Genomic DNA, 16,000 nt, shown 5'->3' with positions numbered 1-16,000 from the left:
CGCAGTATTTCTGCACTGCTACGGGTGGCACTGCTGCCTTCAGAGACAGGCAGTTAGAGAGGGGAGACTGCTGGCCGTAAGCCCAGCTCTGAAGGCAGCAGCGCAGAAGGGTGGTATGGTGTGGTATTGCCACCCTTACTTCTGTGCCAGAGGTGGGTCTGACCCAGCCCCGGGAGCAGCCAGTGCAGGGGAGAGGAAGTCCCATCCCTCCACAGCCTGGCCAGGACTAGCAGCCTGAGCCTGGTGTAGGGTAGGAGGCCCCAGCCCTACTCCTCCCCAACACTCCGAGGTTAAAGCAGCCCTGGGCTCTGTGTGTGGGGCACAGGTGCCCATGGTGCCTACCCATACGACTGGCCCTGCTCCCCCCAAAGGTGATCCCCCCATCCCATGCCACCCTCACTTCTGCGCTGCTGCTGGCAGCACTGCCTTCAGAGTTGGCTGCCCATCCAGCAACCACTGCTTTCCAGCCACCCAGCTCCAAAGGCAGCATAGTAATATCGCAACCCCCCTACAATAGCCAGATGTCACAGGGGAGATCATATTTCACGGCCGTGAATTTGATAGGACCCTACTTATAAAACAGGGCCATCACCACATCAGAGACACTTCATTTTAAAGACTGTTTGCAACCAACAAAGGGCTGTAGACTTTTCAAATGAATCTCTGAAGTAGAAGGTAGCAGCCTGGGAGAAGAGCATTAGTGGGGGATACTAAAGATTCAAACCCTTTTACCAACCTGTACAGGCAATATGTCCGCTTTGCATACTAACAGAACAACACTGGCTCAGCCCCTCTCTTGTGTAGCACCCATTTTACAACGGTGTCAATATAAGGTCAAGATTTAAACATCAGGGCAAACCTCAGAACAGCTGAAAACAGCCCTACTACGTTCCCCTCATTATGAACAGGCGCTTACATCGTTCTTCCTAGACTTTGAGTAAGCCCTTTGCTTTCACGATGGGAACTCTGTCTCCAAAGTAAGTGACTGATGTCTCAGCAAGATGCTTCTAGCTGGTCAGCCATGGCCCAAGGCTGGAACATTTGAGGTAATTGTGTAAGAGAAACTGGTGTAAGCCTGTTCCTGCTTCTTTCTACATTACCCAGTTACAAGCATCAAGTTGCCTGCTATAAGCATTTTGAGAATGTTAGCGGACACCAGACACCAATGATTTCAAGTAATAGATCCAGCTCTTGGTGAGAGGCTGTATTCACTCACTTCAATAAAACTAAGGTGCTGTACCACCGTGGGGAGAGGCACAGTATAAAAATCTAGACAGATTCATATTGGTGCACTTCCTAGCATGTAATTAAATAGATTTGGTACAGTAAGTAAACAAAACAATAATCCTTGCCCATTTTAAGAGGCAAAAAGAAAAGAAGCACCTCATACTTTCATACTGTAACAAAAGTTCTGTGGAAGCTGCATTTTATTTGAAAATCCACCCATTTTTGCTAACATACATTTTAATATTTTAAACAAAAATAGAATCTGCAGAGACAATGCAGCAAGTATGCTTAATTCATGTACAGAATTGCTTTCATATCATTGACTATCCTTCTGAAGGCCCCTTTCGACCCAAAAGTTATGATGTATTTACGCAAAGCACCGATCAACAGTGCTGCTTTAATTCTTCATTAACTAAATTCTTGCTAGTCATTTGTAAAGATGCTACTTCCCTTATTATTTTTTAAAGGTACATGATCATAAACATGGCACTAGCCAAATGAAAATCAAGGCTTTTTTGACATAATACCTCCTAGAGTTTTTAAAGAAAAGGAAAGTCTTAAAGTGAAAGCAATTCCTCACATTCATTCTGGAAAGGCCTTATGTCAAATGTAAAATAATGACATGCCAAGCACAAAGCAATAAAGTTCCTTCCCAATGCACTAATGCTGAATTAAAAATGTAGTGCTTCTCCTTGTCAGTTAACTGTTCCCTTGCAAAATCCTAGGCACAGAATGGACTATAAAGGATTAATGCATTTTATAACTTTCTTAATTCCCATACAGACTGAGAATTCATAAGATTCAGGCCTTTAAAATAGTTAGTGCTCTATATGTCAGCTGAAAAGCATTTTGAATCAAAATCATTCTTGTGGATAAAAAAATCAGACATACTGTATACATCCATACTCATTTTCATAAGGAGTTTGATACAATATTAATGTTACTTAAATTGATAATCATAAATAAATACAAAATACATAAGGAATGTCTACTGCAAACTGAATATATAATTTTTTTTTAAAAAGAAAAGTTAATTTTCATTGCTGTGTCTACATTTGTGAGGACTGAAGAAAAGATAACTGCAGAAGTAACAATTAGGATCTGATCCCCCAAAGAAAAATCTTGTTTTGAGTTATGGTAAAGGACACTCATCTTCATTCCCCACAGCATTTCCAAATACAAATCTTACAATTTCAGAATAAGAGCTTCTCTTTGTATGTTACTGATTATGGATATTAATAGGAGTTGAAAGTACTGACGCGTTAGTCACCAGAAAAGAACATCTTAAATCCGGGGAATTCTTGGCTTTATATCATGTATTGACACTTTCCTAAAGAGTTGTCCCAGTTTCCTTTGTGGGCCTTCATGATTTTCCTGCATCATTTTAAAGGAGTTAAAATACAGCAATTTGGATTTTGCTGGAAGTAGGGGTTTGCTGTTGAGCATGTGTCTTTTTGGAGCTGTTCCTTTCTCTGCCATCTGGCATGATTACATAAACTGTATCTGGAAAGACAAAAAAACATTCAAAGTTAACTTTTCTCTACTCAATATAATGAGTCTTACTTAGAAATAAAGGTCTCTGATCCCTTAAAATGTGTTGGGCATGGAAAGTCCTCCATATCCAGACTATCAGAAATAAAAGTTCCAAAGATGCTGATCAAAATAAAAATTTACAGCAAGAATGAAGATGTATACAAGCCCTTGGGATTTCTTTCCAAGTACGCACTCTTCTGTAGTGTTACTGTGCACTGGTTGCACTATTTGTCCAAAAGATGAGAAAAATGAAGTAGCCATCACAAAATTGTCATTGTCCAAGCATTGTAAGAAACTAATCTAACACTAAGACATCAAAAGAAAAGCTCAATGTCTTATTTCTCTTTACTCTAGAAAGACAGCATTCAGTTCTCCCTAGGTTATGCACACTAAAATCAGTGCTTTTAAAGGGTAATGTTTCCAAATTAGTTTATATTTGCACACACATTTCATTATATATGCTTTAAAAACATTTAAAGCAGACACATTAACATCACTGTTGATGCAAAAGAAAACTTCAATGCTATTTACTGTATAGAAACAGCTAACAGGTGTAGTATCTATTTCTCCATAGCAGATAATAGTTCAGTTCGCTCATCATGGTGAAGACGGTCAATTAGACTGTATACCACAGATGGTAAATATTTGTAAGAATTTTGTATGCCTGTTGCAAAAAAACAGATCCACAAATTTTCCTACTGAAATAATTGCCAGGTGGTCTCTGCTCGATGAGCACAAATGTCCCTCATTTTTCAGTCAGGAGTTTGGTATGCATGCTGCCAGCAGTCTAGTAAAGAAGGAGCTCAAAACAGGGAGAATCATATTGTGTTTCCAATGGACAGAAGCAAAATTAGTATTAATGGGCTTTAGCAAGCTCCATAACTTCACTGCTTGAGCATAATTTCTGTGAATCACTGTTTTTGGAGTTACGCCTCAGCCAAAACAACCTGAGGTTATTTACCTGTAACTGAATGTTGAGATGTGTGGTCCCCATCCGTATTCTACCAAGGGGTTATGTGCATGTGCCATGTGCCTGGAGCCAGAGAAAGTAGTACTGTTTGGCAGTCTGCGCATGTGCCCTATGTAGCCTTGTGGTCTTGCTCCAGGTGATAAAGGGTGCGGTGGGCTGCCCGCATCTCTAGTTCCTTCTCTACTGCAGAGCTATTGACTCCACAGCAGAGGGAAAGGAGGGTGGGTTTCAAATACAGATAGGGACCACACATCTCCAAGAACATTCAGTTACAGATAAGTAACCTTGTTTTCTTCGAGTGATGGTCCCTATTGTATTCCACTGAGGGTGATTAACAAGCAGTCCTTATGTCGGAGGATGGTACGAGGAGCCTCTGGAATGGACGACTGCTGCTCCGAACACAGCGTCCGTTGCAGAATCATACACTAGAGCATAGTGCATCAAAAAAAGTGTGTACCGAACTCCATGTGGCCACCTTACATATGTCTGCGAGGGGCACGTTGTGGAGTGTAGCTGTAGTTGATGCTTGCACTCTCGTGGAATGGGCCCAAATCCTTTCAGATGGAATTGATAGAAGTGCATAATGCACCCTGAGACCCACTTGAAAATTCTCTGGGTGGAAATGGCTTGTCCTTTCATTCTCTCCACTATGGCAACAAAAAACCTGGGAGATTTCTGAAAGGGCTTTGTTTGTTCAAGATAAAAAGCCAATGCCCTTCAAACATGTAACAAATGAAGCCTTCTTTCCTTGTTAAGGCATGAGGTTTGGGGAAGAAAGTAGATAAAACTGTATGGGTTGAGTGAGGTGGATTTGGGAAACCATCTTCAGAAGGAACTTGGGGTGGAATTGTCAAGAGACCTTGTCTTTATTAAAAGTGGTGAAGGGGGTTAGCCAACATGGCCCCCAGTTTGCTAAGCCTCCTAACCAATGAAAATGGCGATGGGGAAGGCGACTTTCATGGAAAGGAGAGAGAGCAGGCATAGGTTTGAAGATGGTGATCAGTAAGGTGAGGACTAGTTAAGGTCCTTTTGGGGGCGATAGGTTGAATGGGACAGTATTTTCAACGGAAGAGCCTTCCAGAACTGCACAGTTAAAGAGCGGGTGAAGATTGAATGACCGTCTACTAGCAGATGAAAGGCGCCTATGGCAGCTGCACACACTCTAATGAACTGGTGGTCAGTCCTGAGTCCTTCAGATAAAGGAAATATTCCAGGAGTAGTGGGATGCCCACTGCTTCAGAGACAAGGCCCTGTTTGGTAGCCCAGGAAGTGAAACGTCCACTTGGCTTGATACAAGCGCTTTGTGGACTCCTTCCTGCCGCTTGAGACGACATCTCATACCGCCATAGAGCATTCCTGCACTAGTGGAGGTGTGCATTCAAAAACCAAGCCAAGAGGTGAAAAGTGTGTGGGGGGGATTGTCTGAGTCTGCCATTGTGTTGAGTCAGCAGGTCTGGGAATGTTCAAAGTGTGAGTGGAGGGTGCTTCGATATTCAGGAGGAGCAGATGCCACAATCAGCAAGGCCAAAATGGGGCTATCAGGATGGTTGTTGCCTTCTGCTGTCCGATCTTATGAATCACTTGCAGTAAGGGGCTGGGGGGGGGAGAGGCATAATTCGTCTGGTCCAAGCAATTGAGGACTAGGGCGTCCCCGTGATTGAATTCCAACCGCTCCCCTCCAACAATATTGGGTACATTTGGTATTGTTATGGGGTGCAAAAATATCCCTCACCAGGGTTCCCCATTGGTCAAAGATGTCCATGATTAGAGTCATGCAATGATTATAGAGTCATGCAAAGTTTCTGCTGAGAGCATCAGTAATCGCATTCTGGGTGCCCGACAGGTAGGCTGCTGTCAAAAGAATATGGTGTGTGATGCACCATACCCAAAGGTGGATAGCTTCTGCACACAGGGCTTGGATCTTGTCTCCCTTGTTTATGTAGAAGACTGTGGTGGTGGTGTCTTGACATGACAAGAATGCGTTGGTTTTGGATGGTTGGCAGGAACGCCTAGCAAGCTTTGCGTACTGCCTGGAATTCCAATATGTTTATGTGCATCCTGGACTTTCATGCTGTCCAGGTGCTTTGTGCCATGCAATTGTTATGTAAAGCCTCTGCTCAAATGCGATATGTGAAAGGGAATGTCTGGCAGTAATATGGGTGCTGGAAGTAGCGGCGGTGGTGGTGGGAGATAATCCAGTTATTATTCAGAGCACCCACACCCCCTTAAAATATATATTGTCAGGAAACCTCACCCAAGCAGGAGTAAATAACCCAAGGATGGCTCAGTGGACCCTGGCCTTGGTAAATCGAGGAATCCAATACCAAAATACCCCAGGTGCTGGGCAACTACCAGGGGTCTTGCTTCAGACAAAAGGGGAAAAACATGAGTGCCTTGTGCCACAGACCAATCCAGTGCTGATGGTTGGGTAACCTCAACAGAGCAAGCACGGAGCCTAACAGCACCGGCCAACATTTGCTTTTCAGATGGAGCAGCTTGGGTACAAGAGGGAAAAAAACACATACAGAGCGCAGTAATAAATCTGGAAGATAAGTCAGTAGTGCGAGTTTGGCCCCAAGGGTCGGCACAGCTGGCTGAATTAAAGGCATTGGTGGAATGTTTAACGCTTTGGGAATCATGTCTGGGACCTTTGGTGGTCTTTTCAGATTCTCAGTATGTGTTAGGAGGATTGACTAAAAGGATGCCACAATGGGCCAGTAGTGACTGGAGAAGTGCTGACGGGAAGGAGTTGGTCCATCGTAAGGACTGGGAGGGTGTGAACTAGTGGGTCACTGCTAACCCTAACCAATTGTTAGTAGGATATGTTAAAGGTCATCAGAGAGCAGACTCGTGAGTGGAAGCCCTTTTTAACAATAAAGTGGATGGTTTAGCATGAACCCCTGTGGTGGCTGCTGTCACCACAAGAGGGGCTCTGCGTCAGCAGCTGAACCAAGATGGACACCCAGAGGGCCACCCAGTAATAGTACCAGCACGGTGGGATCGACAGGAAATTATATGTTGGTCCCATGCGTTGGCCCACGAAGGTGTGGAAGGGACTCTGCAACGAGCTAGAGACATAGCCCACTGGCCAGGACAGCGACAGGACATGACCAATTGGGTACAGAATTGTCTTACATGTGCTGCTTTTAACCCACACCAACCAGGGGAATCTGAGGATCAGCTGCCTTTAGGTCATCAGTGAGAGCTGGGAAGTCCGTGGGCTCGCCTCCAGGTAGATTGTATTGAAGGGTTACCACCCGGGGAAGGAGGATGTACCTCGCTTTTGGTGATAGTGGACACATTTTCGGGATGGGTAGAAGCGTTCCCCATGAAAACCCATAGCGCCGAAAAAAGTTAAGGTTCTGTTCAAGGAGATCATTTGTAGATATGGATCTCCCAAGGTAACTGATTCGAACAGGGGACCCTAGTTTGTGTCGGCGCTCTGGAAGGCATTGTTGGATGCTTTCGGAATACAGCGGGCAGGTGGAGCATATGAATTGTACCATCAAAGCAGCCTTGTCTAAAGTCCTGTCAGAGAAGAGGGGGCCTGGACTGAACATTTGACTTTAGTGCTAGCTGTAATCAGGAGCAGATCCCGGTACAGTAGCTCAGTGATGCCTTTCCAATTAATGTTTGGACGACCAATGTGCCTTATGCCATCACAATCGGTCCCCTCCCTGTCCGACCCCACCAGTCCAGAACTGATCCAATGGTATAAACTTCCTCAAGCTGTTCAGCTCATGCAGCAAACAATGGGACAGGCTCAGGAAAAAATGGACAAGGGGCGACAGAAACCACCTACCTGGCAGGTGGGTGATCAGGTAATGTACATGAAATGGAACACTAAGCCCCTCCAAGCAAGGTGGGAGGGGCCGTTTACTATTTGTAATATGGGAAGTGATACAGCGTTCCAAACTGACCGAGGCCCCCAGGGAAAGTGGGTCCACCAGGGACAGCTCAAGCATGTAAGGGAGACAACCTCGACTCCATGTTCCTCTCTACAATAGCCTACAGTTTACAATGTTTAAGTCCTTTTCACAGCTTCTTAAAAAAAAAAAAAAAAAGCGCACCAGAAAGAGCCGGTACCAACTGAAGAACAACTGAAATGTACCATGGTGCATCGTCGTAACAAAACTTCTATGTTGTTTCGTGTTCTGTTTTGTGTTTCATGTTTCATGTTTGTCTTGTAGTGCTTGTCTCATTGCTAGCATTATGGTGTGTGGTGTTTGGGAAGAGGCAAGGAATAGCAACAAACCATTCTCACAGCCCTCTAACTCCAGCTAGACCCCTCCGTCTCCTGCCAAATTCTCAGTCACATACCTATCCCTATGGTGGCCACCTCCATCCAAAAGCCTGTGATAACCACCCCCTTTACCAATCGTTTACCTTCCCACCAAATGTTCTGATTTTCATCTAAATGTTGTACATGAGAAGGGCTGTTTGACGCTCATTGTTACATCCTCCGGTCAATATTTTGATATGTATTTCTGTTACTGTGGACATGCTACATGTAATGAAAATCCGGAATTGTTCTGGCAGTTGAAGCACTGGCATGGATGAGTGGAGGCACGCCATCCCCCTTTGGATGGTCACCACAATTTGGGGTGACCAAGGGGCAGGAAGCCTCTGCTCAAATGCCCTTGTAAGATCTGTAACTTGCATCATTAAGTTCTGCAAACTTTTTGCAGACTTTTTAACTTCAGTTATTGTTAGCATAGCCTTTTAAGTTTTGTAACCTTTGCAAGCTCTGTAACCTTTTCAAGTTACCACTTGTATGAACTTCCAAGCTGTGTAATATCCCATCACACAATCAGAGAGTGTGAACAAAGAAGTGTGTGGGGAAGATAAGGGAGTGTGAACAAGGGAGTGTATGTGGGACTGGGTGGAGAGGAACTGCAAGGAGAAAGGAGCCTGGAGCCAGGTGTGTCTAATATAATCTGCCCTGAAAAGGAAATCATGGAGTGCTGTAAAGAAAAGAAGAACCTGGTATGCATGAAAGGAACTGGTCTGGGAATGCTTCTCGGTGACAGAAAGGAAAGTCAGTGTACGTGACAGGAGCCACCCAGTTCCAAAAGAAGAAGGCGGTGGCATGCACACAAGCCCCTGGCTTCTTGACCTGCTCAGCAGCCTGGATTCGTGACCGCAGGCGGACACACCAGATCTACCATGCTTCGGCTTCTTGGCCTCCATGCTGTCTCCGGTAACTCTCTGCCTGTGTAAGTGTGTGGGTGCATGAGGGTATGAATGCTGTGAATGTGTGCGTGTATGAATAAGCTCCATCTCTTTTCTATCTGACCTAACAGCGGCATTGTAATAAAACTAATACAAGTGTGACCCTGGGTTGGTTTTTAGGGGAACAGTGGAAACAGCAATCACCGATGTGAGAGCCCCAGCCTGTGAGAGATGCATCGTATAATTGTCATGGTGGGCAAGAATGGGAGGAAGCTCATCCCTGATCAGATTTGTAGTGGGTTCATCCACCACTGGAGAGAGGAGAAATCTTCTGATGGCATGTGGAGCAGTGTGCGTGTGGATTGATGCATGGGGACTCCTTTGTAGCCAGAGATGAAGGCAGTGCAGGTGTAGGCAAGCGAAGGGTGTGACGTATATACAGGTTGCCATGTGTGGAAGATACCAAAGTGATTAATCCCTCCTTGTCTGGAATCTTTCCCTTGGTAGATAAGATCAGGCAGAAGTCTTGTCTTATGAGAGCTCCTGTGAACTCCAGGGATTGCGTAGGATTTAAAGTTGATTTTTTGATGTTGACAGACCGACCCCTGGGGAGGAGAGGAGAAGCAGCAGTTGGGATGTCAACTCCTGGGCTGCTTCTTTGTACAGTGTTGCTATCAGCCAGTCATCTAGAGAGGGAAAAACAAGGATCCCTTGACATCCGAGACAGGCTGCCATTACCAAGAAAACTTTTGTGACTACTCGTGGGGCAGTGGTGAGTCCCAATGGTAGGACCCTGTATTGAAGATGCCAAGTCCCCACCTTGAACCTCAGGAACGTTCTAAGAGTTGGGTGTATATCGATATCTTGTATATCTATCAATCAGATGCCTTTTTTTTAAGGAGGGAATGATTGTTGCAAGTGTGACCATACAAAATCTTGGTTTGGAAGTCGAGCAGTTGAGGTGAAGATCCAATATCGGTCGGTGGAGTCCACTGTTGAAGCATGGATCTGGTGAGTAACTTGCCTTTCTCCAACACTGCCTGGAGCGGATTGTGATCCTGTGGTGGTAGTTTGTCTGCAAACTCTGCCAATCGCCCATAGTTCATGAAATCATATTTGGCCATCAGGGCTAAGTAGTTTGAAATATGAAACTGGAGTCCGCCGAGATCTTTCTGCCCATGGGGTCCATTCTCTTACCCGTTGTATTGGATGGGGTGGAGGCGTTTTTTGAAATGCTCTGACGCTGCCTGGATAACGAATGAGTTTGGTGGAGGATGAGAAAACAGGAAGTCTGACCCTTTGGTGGGGACATAGTATCTCTTCAGCCCCCTTTGAGGCAGGTGGACACAGGGCTGGGGTGTGTCATACTTTGTGTACCAGCCGGTGGATGGCATCGTTGATTGGCAAGACCACTCTCGCCGGTACCGAACATGCCAAGCAGGTGGCAATGACGGTCTTGTACCTCCTCTAAGGGAATCTGTAGAGTGTTAGCTATTTTCTGCAGCAATTCTTGGAACTGGCAATAGCCATCTGGTGGGGAGAAAGGGATCGAAGAGGCGGCTGCATCCAGGGAAGATGAGGGATGCCTCTTCGGATCTATCAGTACTGTTGGAGTTGGGCTAATCAGTGCATCATCAAGTGCTATGTTGGAGCACCTACTTGACAAGGATTGTGGTGGTGAAGTGGGGGAGTACTCCAAGACCGAGCGGGACTGTTCGGAGGGTGAATATTGTGGCCACGAGCTCCAGTATGGCCAACCCAGTTGACCCTGCTGTTGTGTAGCCTGAGACAACGGTGCCAGAAACCAACTCTGCAGGTAGGGCCTGCATTCCGTGGCAGAGGAGGCGCTCTTCGCCTGTTCAGGCCAATGTATGGGGGGGGGCCTCCGTGGCTAGGTTCTGATGTCAATCCCATGCCAGACTCCATACGGTGTTTCCTGAGATGAAGCGTCCAGTTCTCCCAAATACAACAGGTAAGGAGAGACAGATACTGCACCTGGACACGATGTGGGCTTCCCCCAAGGAGGGAAGAGGTAAAGTTTGGCAGGAAACACCGCTAAAGCTGTGTCCCAACTCCTAAATCTCGTATGAGAGGAAGAATCGAACAGAAAACAAAAAGTAAATGCAGAACAACTAAGAAATCTAAACTACTAAGAGTACTAAGGATAGTTTTGAGAAGTGCATCACAAGGACAACGGGAGGAGAAGCTCTGACTTGGACCATGCGGCGGTGTGAAGGAACTGGAGATGCTGGCAACACACCATGTCCTTTATTGCCTCAGGCAAGACCACGAGTTGGCACAAGGCGCATATGCGGACCACCAAACAGTACTACTTTCAAAAGCTCTGACTCTGAGTGCATGGTGCATGCGTATAACCCCTCAGTGGAATACAATAGTACTTGAAGAAGAAACCACGTTATTCAGGGTTTCCAGTGACATATTATAAAACTCCTTCAGCAATAATGTGGGTCTAACATATATAATTAATGAACTGGCTCTGTAAGCTCCAAGAAAAAAATTAAGTTCTGCAAGGTTAGGGAGCTCCTGGCAAGCATCAAATGTGATGTGTTTTGTAACTGATTCTTCCTGGTTTTGCACTTAGAGTAGATGCAGTGAAGATATGTCATGTCTAACAAAGCACCTAGCAGGAGTACAATGCCCCCAGTGTGACACTAACTTGTTTAGTGTATTATGAATATCACTACAGAACTCTATGTTTCCAAGAAAACAGAACTGTTTCTTTAAATGATCTTTCACTTTATAAAAACCACCATCTCCCCAGAATAGTGAGCAATACCTAAGTTGTTTTACAAGAAATCCTGGAGAGAGAGCTCTGCAAAGGGATCCTTTCCTGAGGCTCTGTGAGGACTCTGACTGGAAGGGCTGGATGCTGCAGACAGCTGGTAGAGAAGACGACAGAGACAGGGAAAAGAAAGAAAAAAGGTCTCAGCATGACAGAATATGAAAGCAGAAAATGTAATGAAAGGGGGAGGGATCTAAAAAAAGGCATTCTGGACAGAAATGGATTATTAAAACCAGACATTTGGTTGCATAGGAAGCTGAAGACCTGTTTGCTGGTATGTGTAATGTGGAAACAAGCTGGGTGTTACCCTACTCTTGGTAAAGGGAACATTTCTGGGTGGAGTGTCAACCAAGTTCACGATACTTCACACTTACATAGTGATTTTCTCCTTCAAAGCACTTTACAAACATTAGGCCTAGTGACACCCGCCCTGAGAGACAGGGTAATATTCTTCCCATTGTAGAGCTAGGCAAACCAAGGCAAAGAGATTTCAAGGCTGGCTCATTGTCACAATAGGAATGTCAGCAGTGGGGTTAGAATTCAGGAATTCCCTATGCCCACACAGAGCCACCACAGGGAAAGCAGTGGCATCTGGTTTTACAATCTACACATTGACCAACTGTATTTGTGGCTGTGAACAACATGCTAGAAGCCTATATTTCATTAGAGCTCTGTCCCTGTTCTAAACTCCAGTGCGAGTTTAACAGAATAGGGTTTAGTAATAGATTGTAGTATTAAGATTTCTATGTAGCCAAGGCCTAAATAGTAAATTGTACTATTTGACTACATTGGTTTAGAAATCAGAATCAGTGCAAACCTCTTGCACAGTGGACACTTATTTGGTTTCAAGTGTGTTTTACAAAATGTCAATTAAGTTTATACCTTCTCGACATAAACTACGTCAATAGGGGCTCTCGCAAATTGAACCAAGTATCCACTACCAAAGGGGATCGCACCTATTTAACTAAATAAGTATCTAAGCCAATTTAATTAAATCTGCATCGTTTTTCTGCATAGACAAGACAAGACAATGTTTTTAGTAATTTAAAGGTACTTTTTAAAATGCTGTCTCTAAACTCTTGCTTAGAGAGGGAAGAGATAGCTCAGTTGTTTGAGCACTGGCCTGCTAAACATCTCTTCTTACTGGAAAGGGCTAAGGACCTACAAGTTCTAGTAGCTGTAGTAACTAAAATCTCTTTTCTGGATTCCCAGACACTGACACTGTCAAGCAATTAAATCCTTATTAGTTTTCAACTATAGTTTATATTTATCACAAACCCTCTTCGCTAATGATGTGTATTATCTCCTTATATTCACTCCACAGTTATGTGCACTTTTGCTGATATAAAGTGCTTGGGTCACTTACAACATAGGAAGATGGGAAATGCCACACTAGATCAAACCAGTGGTCCACCGAGCCCAGAATACTGTCTCTGGTAGTGGTCAGTACCAACTGTTGCAGAGTAAGATGCAAAAAACCATGAAAGAAGGCAGTTCTTGCCCACAAAGAGTTGTTTCCTGAACCCCACTACTAGAAGTTGGTTTATGTCTCTTCCAAAACTCTTGGGCTTCTTAAAATCTTTACTATTAGAATTCTGGATATTCTTGTTACCATACTAAAGTCTACTCCTTTTTTTAATCCTGCTAAACTTTTGACAGTGATCTCATGGCAATGAGTTCCACAGGTTAGCTGTACATTGCCAGAATGCATTTTGCTTTTATGGTTTTAAATCTGTCACCTTTCAATTTCATTGAATGTTCCCTTGTGCTTGATTATGAGAAAGGGTGAACAGCAGTCCTGATCTCCCTTCTCTGTCTGATCCATTATTTTGTTTAATTATCATGCCCCCTCTTCAGCTCTAAACAATCAATTTTTTCCACTCTGTTACTCTGAGTGTTTCCATGTCTAATTCTTATTGCCCATCTCCGTATGATCCCCACCCCACCTCCATTACTGCAATATCCTTTTTGGAATGGGCTGACCAGAACTGAACATAGTAAGTCCAGCTAAGAGAATACCATTGATTTACACAATGATGTAATATTTTCCACATCAGCTTCCATCCCACTGTTTAATGTATCCTGATACTGTTGGCTTTTTTGACCATTGCTGCACATGTCTTCACTAAGCTGTCCACAATGATACCCAGATCTTTTCCCCAAGTTTCAAAGCTAATTTAGAAACCAGTTAGGCATATGTAGTTCACACTATTCCTATGTGAATAACTTTGCATTTGTCAACACTGAGTTTCATCTGCCATTGTTTTATCCATTTGCTTAGAATCATAGAATATCAGGGTTGGAAGGGACCTCAGGAGTCATCTAGTCCAAGCCCCTGCTCAAAGCAGGACAAATCCACAACTAAATCATCCCAGCCAGGCCTTTGACAAGCCTGACCTTAAAAACCTCTTTGCCTTTCTGATGTTACTGTTTTTGTCAGTCTTTCCTCAATTAAATTGTGTCATCTGCAAGTTTTGCCACCATACCCTTCACTCTCTTTTCATTGTAAAATGTACTACACAATGTACTCCAGTCCTAACACAGAACCTTGAGGCATCCTGCTGTTTAACTTTTATCATCAGGAAAATTGATGATTCTTATTCTCTGTCCATAGAGGCAAAGTACCAACACCATGTAAGTTTCCTGGTACCTTTGCTCCTCTAAAAGTGTTGAACTTAAATTGTGTTACTATTAATGGCACAACTACAGCAACTTCTTGAACTGCTGTGTGTAACTCAGTCCTCAACTGTGACAGGCATCTCCTTTTAGTGCTTCTCAACTGTTTCAAAATGGCAAATCATTATTTGAAGTAAAAAATGTTCAAGCCTCCTCCCCCCACATTTACTATAAAATTGAGTTAAAAGAATATCAATGTAACAAGCATATATAATATCTGTGTGCTTGAGAGCTTGACAGAATACTTGGCTTTGAAAAGTAAAGGTGTGCAGGGAGTGGGGGATTTTTCTTTAAATATTTAATGCTTGAAGGTCATGATTTGAGAAACACTGGTTTAAAGGGCAAAGAAACTAACTCTAAATCTTGTCCAGTTTAATTAGTTTCTATGCAAATCACTTAAGTCCCAAAATATTACATTTTACCAGACCTAGTTAGATGGTCAATATATATTGGTTGCACTGACCTCCAGGGCATTGGTATGCATCATGTCTAATTTCTAGGATTTTTACTGGCAGCAACTTTGATGGAAGTGGCCAGAGACAAGTGAAGTGCAGTTGGTACTTGGAATTTAAAAAAGCACTCGACTATAAAAAAAAAAAAAAAACAGCCTAGCTGGAGACAGTGCAATGCCATTTAAATATCTGATGGGTTTTGCTACCTAACTGTAGCTGAAGCAGACCTTTCATGTTTCTACTAAGACTCAGATGGACCTATCTGCATCCCTTTTTATAGTTATATGTTGTGTATGTTGGGGTTATCCAAGTTACTGCAAATGCACTATCTTGACTCCTGGCAAATACACAGTAGTCTGATACTAAGGAGACACGAACACAATCAGGCTCTTGTGTGGGGTTTTTTTTGTGCTGCAGAAGGTTTTCTGAGCAGTGTGGTGGCACATTACATGGAAGATTACAATGCTGATTCCGCAATGTTTTGTACTGAAATGACAGTTTATACCATCATATACACTACTTGGTTATTTAAAGTGACATGCACAGATTTTTTAAGAAGTCAGGCTTGGCTTGTGCCTTTTTACTACCTTTTGAAGAATAAAGGCGATCTGAAAGGTTTAAATAAAAACAAAAAACTTTCCCATTTTATTCTTCTGCTTTTCTTATAGGCAACAGGAATATCAAGTCTGGTCTTCTCGGGTTTTGCTAGAATACTGTGTAGTGAATCTTATCACCCCTTACTTCAAGAGAAGCGGAGTTCAATCTTTAACCAAGATATCTTGGCTCCAATGTGTTCATTAGTCAATGAAGTTTCATAGGTATAAAAACAACAAATAAAACAGTCTAAAAACAGTCTAAGTAAAAATTACTTTCTTGCTTAATTACTCAGCTTACATTGTTTTGACTGATGTCAGATTTTCTTCACTTCTCCAGTCACCAGAATCTTTCAGGGAATATAAATTATAATTTTCTAAAGTAAACTGGGGGAAAAAGTATTTTGGGGAGAATAGGTTCCCCCTTCCCCCCCCACAGAAGGCACTTTTAAGAACAAATAATTCTAAACCCTAACATCTTGCTTGGTTGCTATTTCATCTAATGATAAGATCAGTATTATTATCTAATTAAAAACTGAAATATTTTTGTTAATGGGCCAATAATTAGATAGGC

The 16,000-nt window shown here is 43.4% G+C and overlaps 1 protein-coding gene across 9 annotated transcripts in view; it reads right to left on the bottom strand.

The window, feature by feature from the left end:
* Window positions 1–1,395: 1,395 nt before the first annotated feature.
* The window catches only part of PICALM (phosphatidylinositol binding clathrin assembly protein), a 163,543-nt gene continuing 148,938 nt past the window's right edge, over window positions 1,396–16,000 (bottom strand). For 6 of the 9 annotated variants that reach the window (XM_045020381.1, XM_045020387.1, XM_045020402.1 and 3 more), the window contains 2 exons: window positions 11,700–11,802; window positions 2,599–2,730 (listed from right to left, as the gene is read on the bottom strand). In XM_045020381.1, the coding sequence (XP_044876316.1) occupies window positions 11,710–11,802 (93 nt within the window). In that variant the 3' untranslated portion in view covers window positions 2,599–2,730; window positions 11,700–11,709. Of the gene's footprint in view, window positions 2,731–11,699; window positions 11,803–16,000 lie in introns of all 9 variants that reach the window. The other 3 variants (XM_045020395.1, XM_045020439.1, XM_045020431.1) reach the window with 2 other exon arrangements.

The sequence above is a fragment of the Mauremys mutica genome, chromosome 1, assembly GCF_020497125.1.
Source record: "Mauremys mutica isolate MM-2020 ecotype Southern chromosome 1, ASM2049712v1, whole genome shotgun sequence".
NCBI lineage: Eukaryota > Metazoa > Chordata > Testudines > Geoemydidae > Mauremys > Mauremys mutica.
This window is presented reverse-complemented; position numbering and strand designations above follow the sequence as displayed.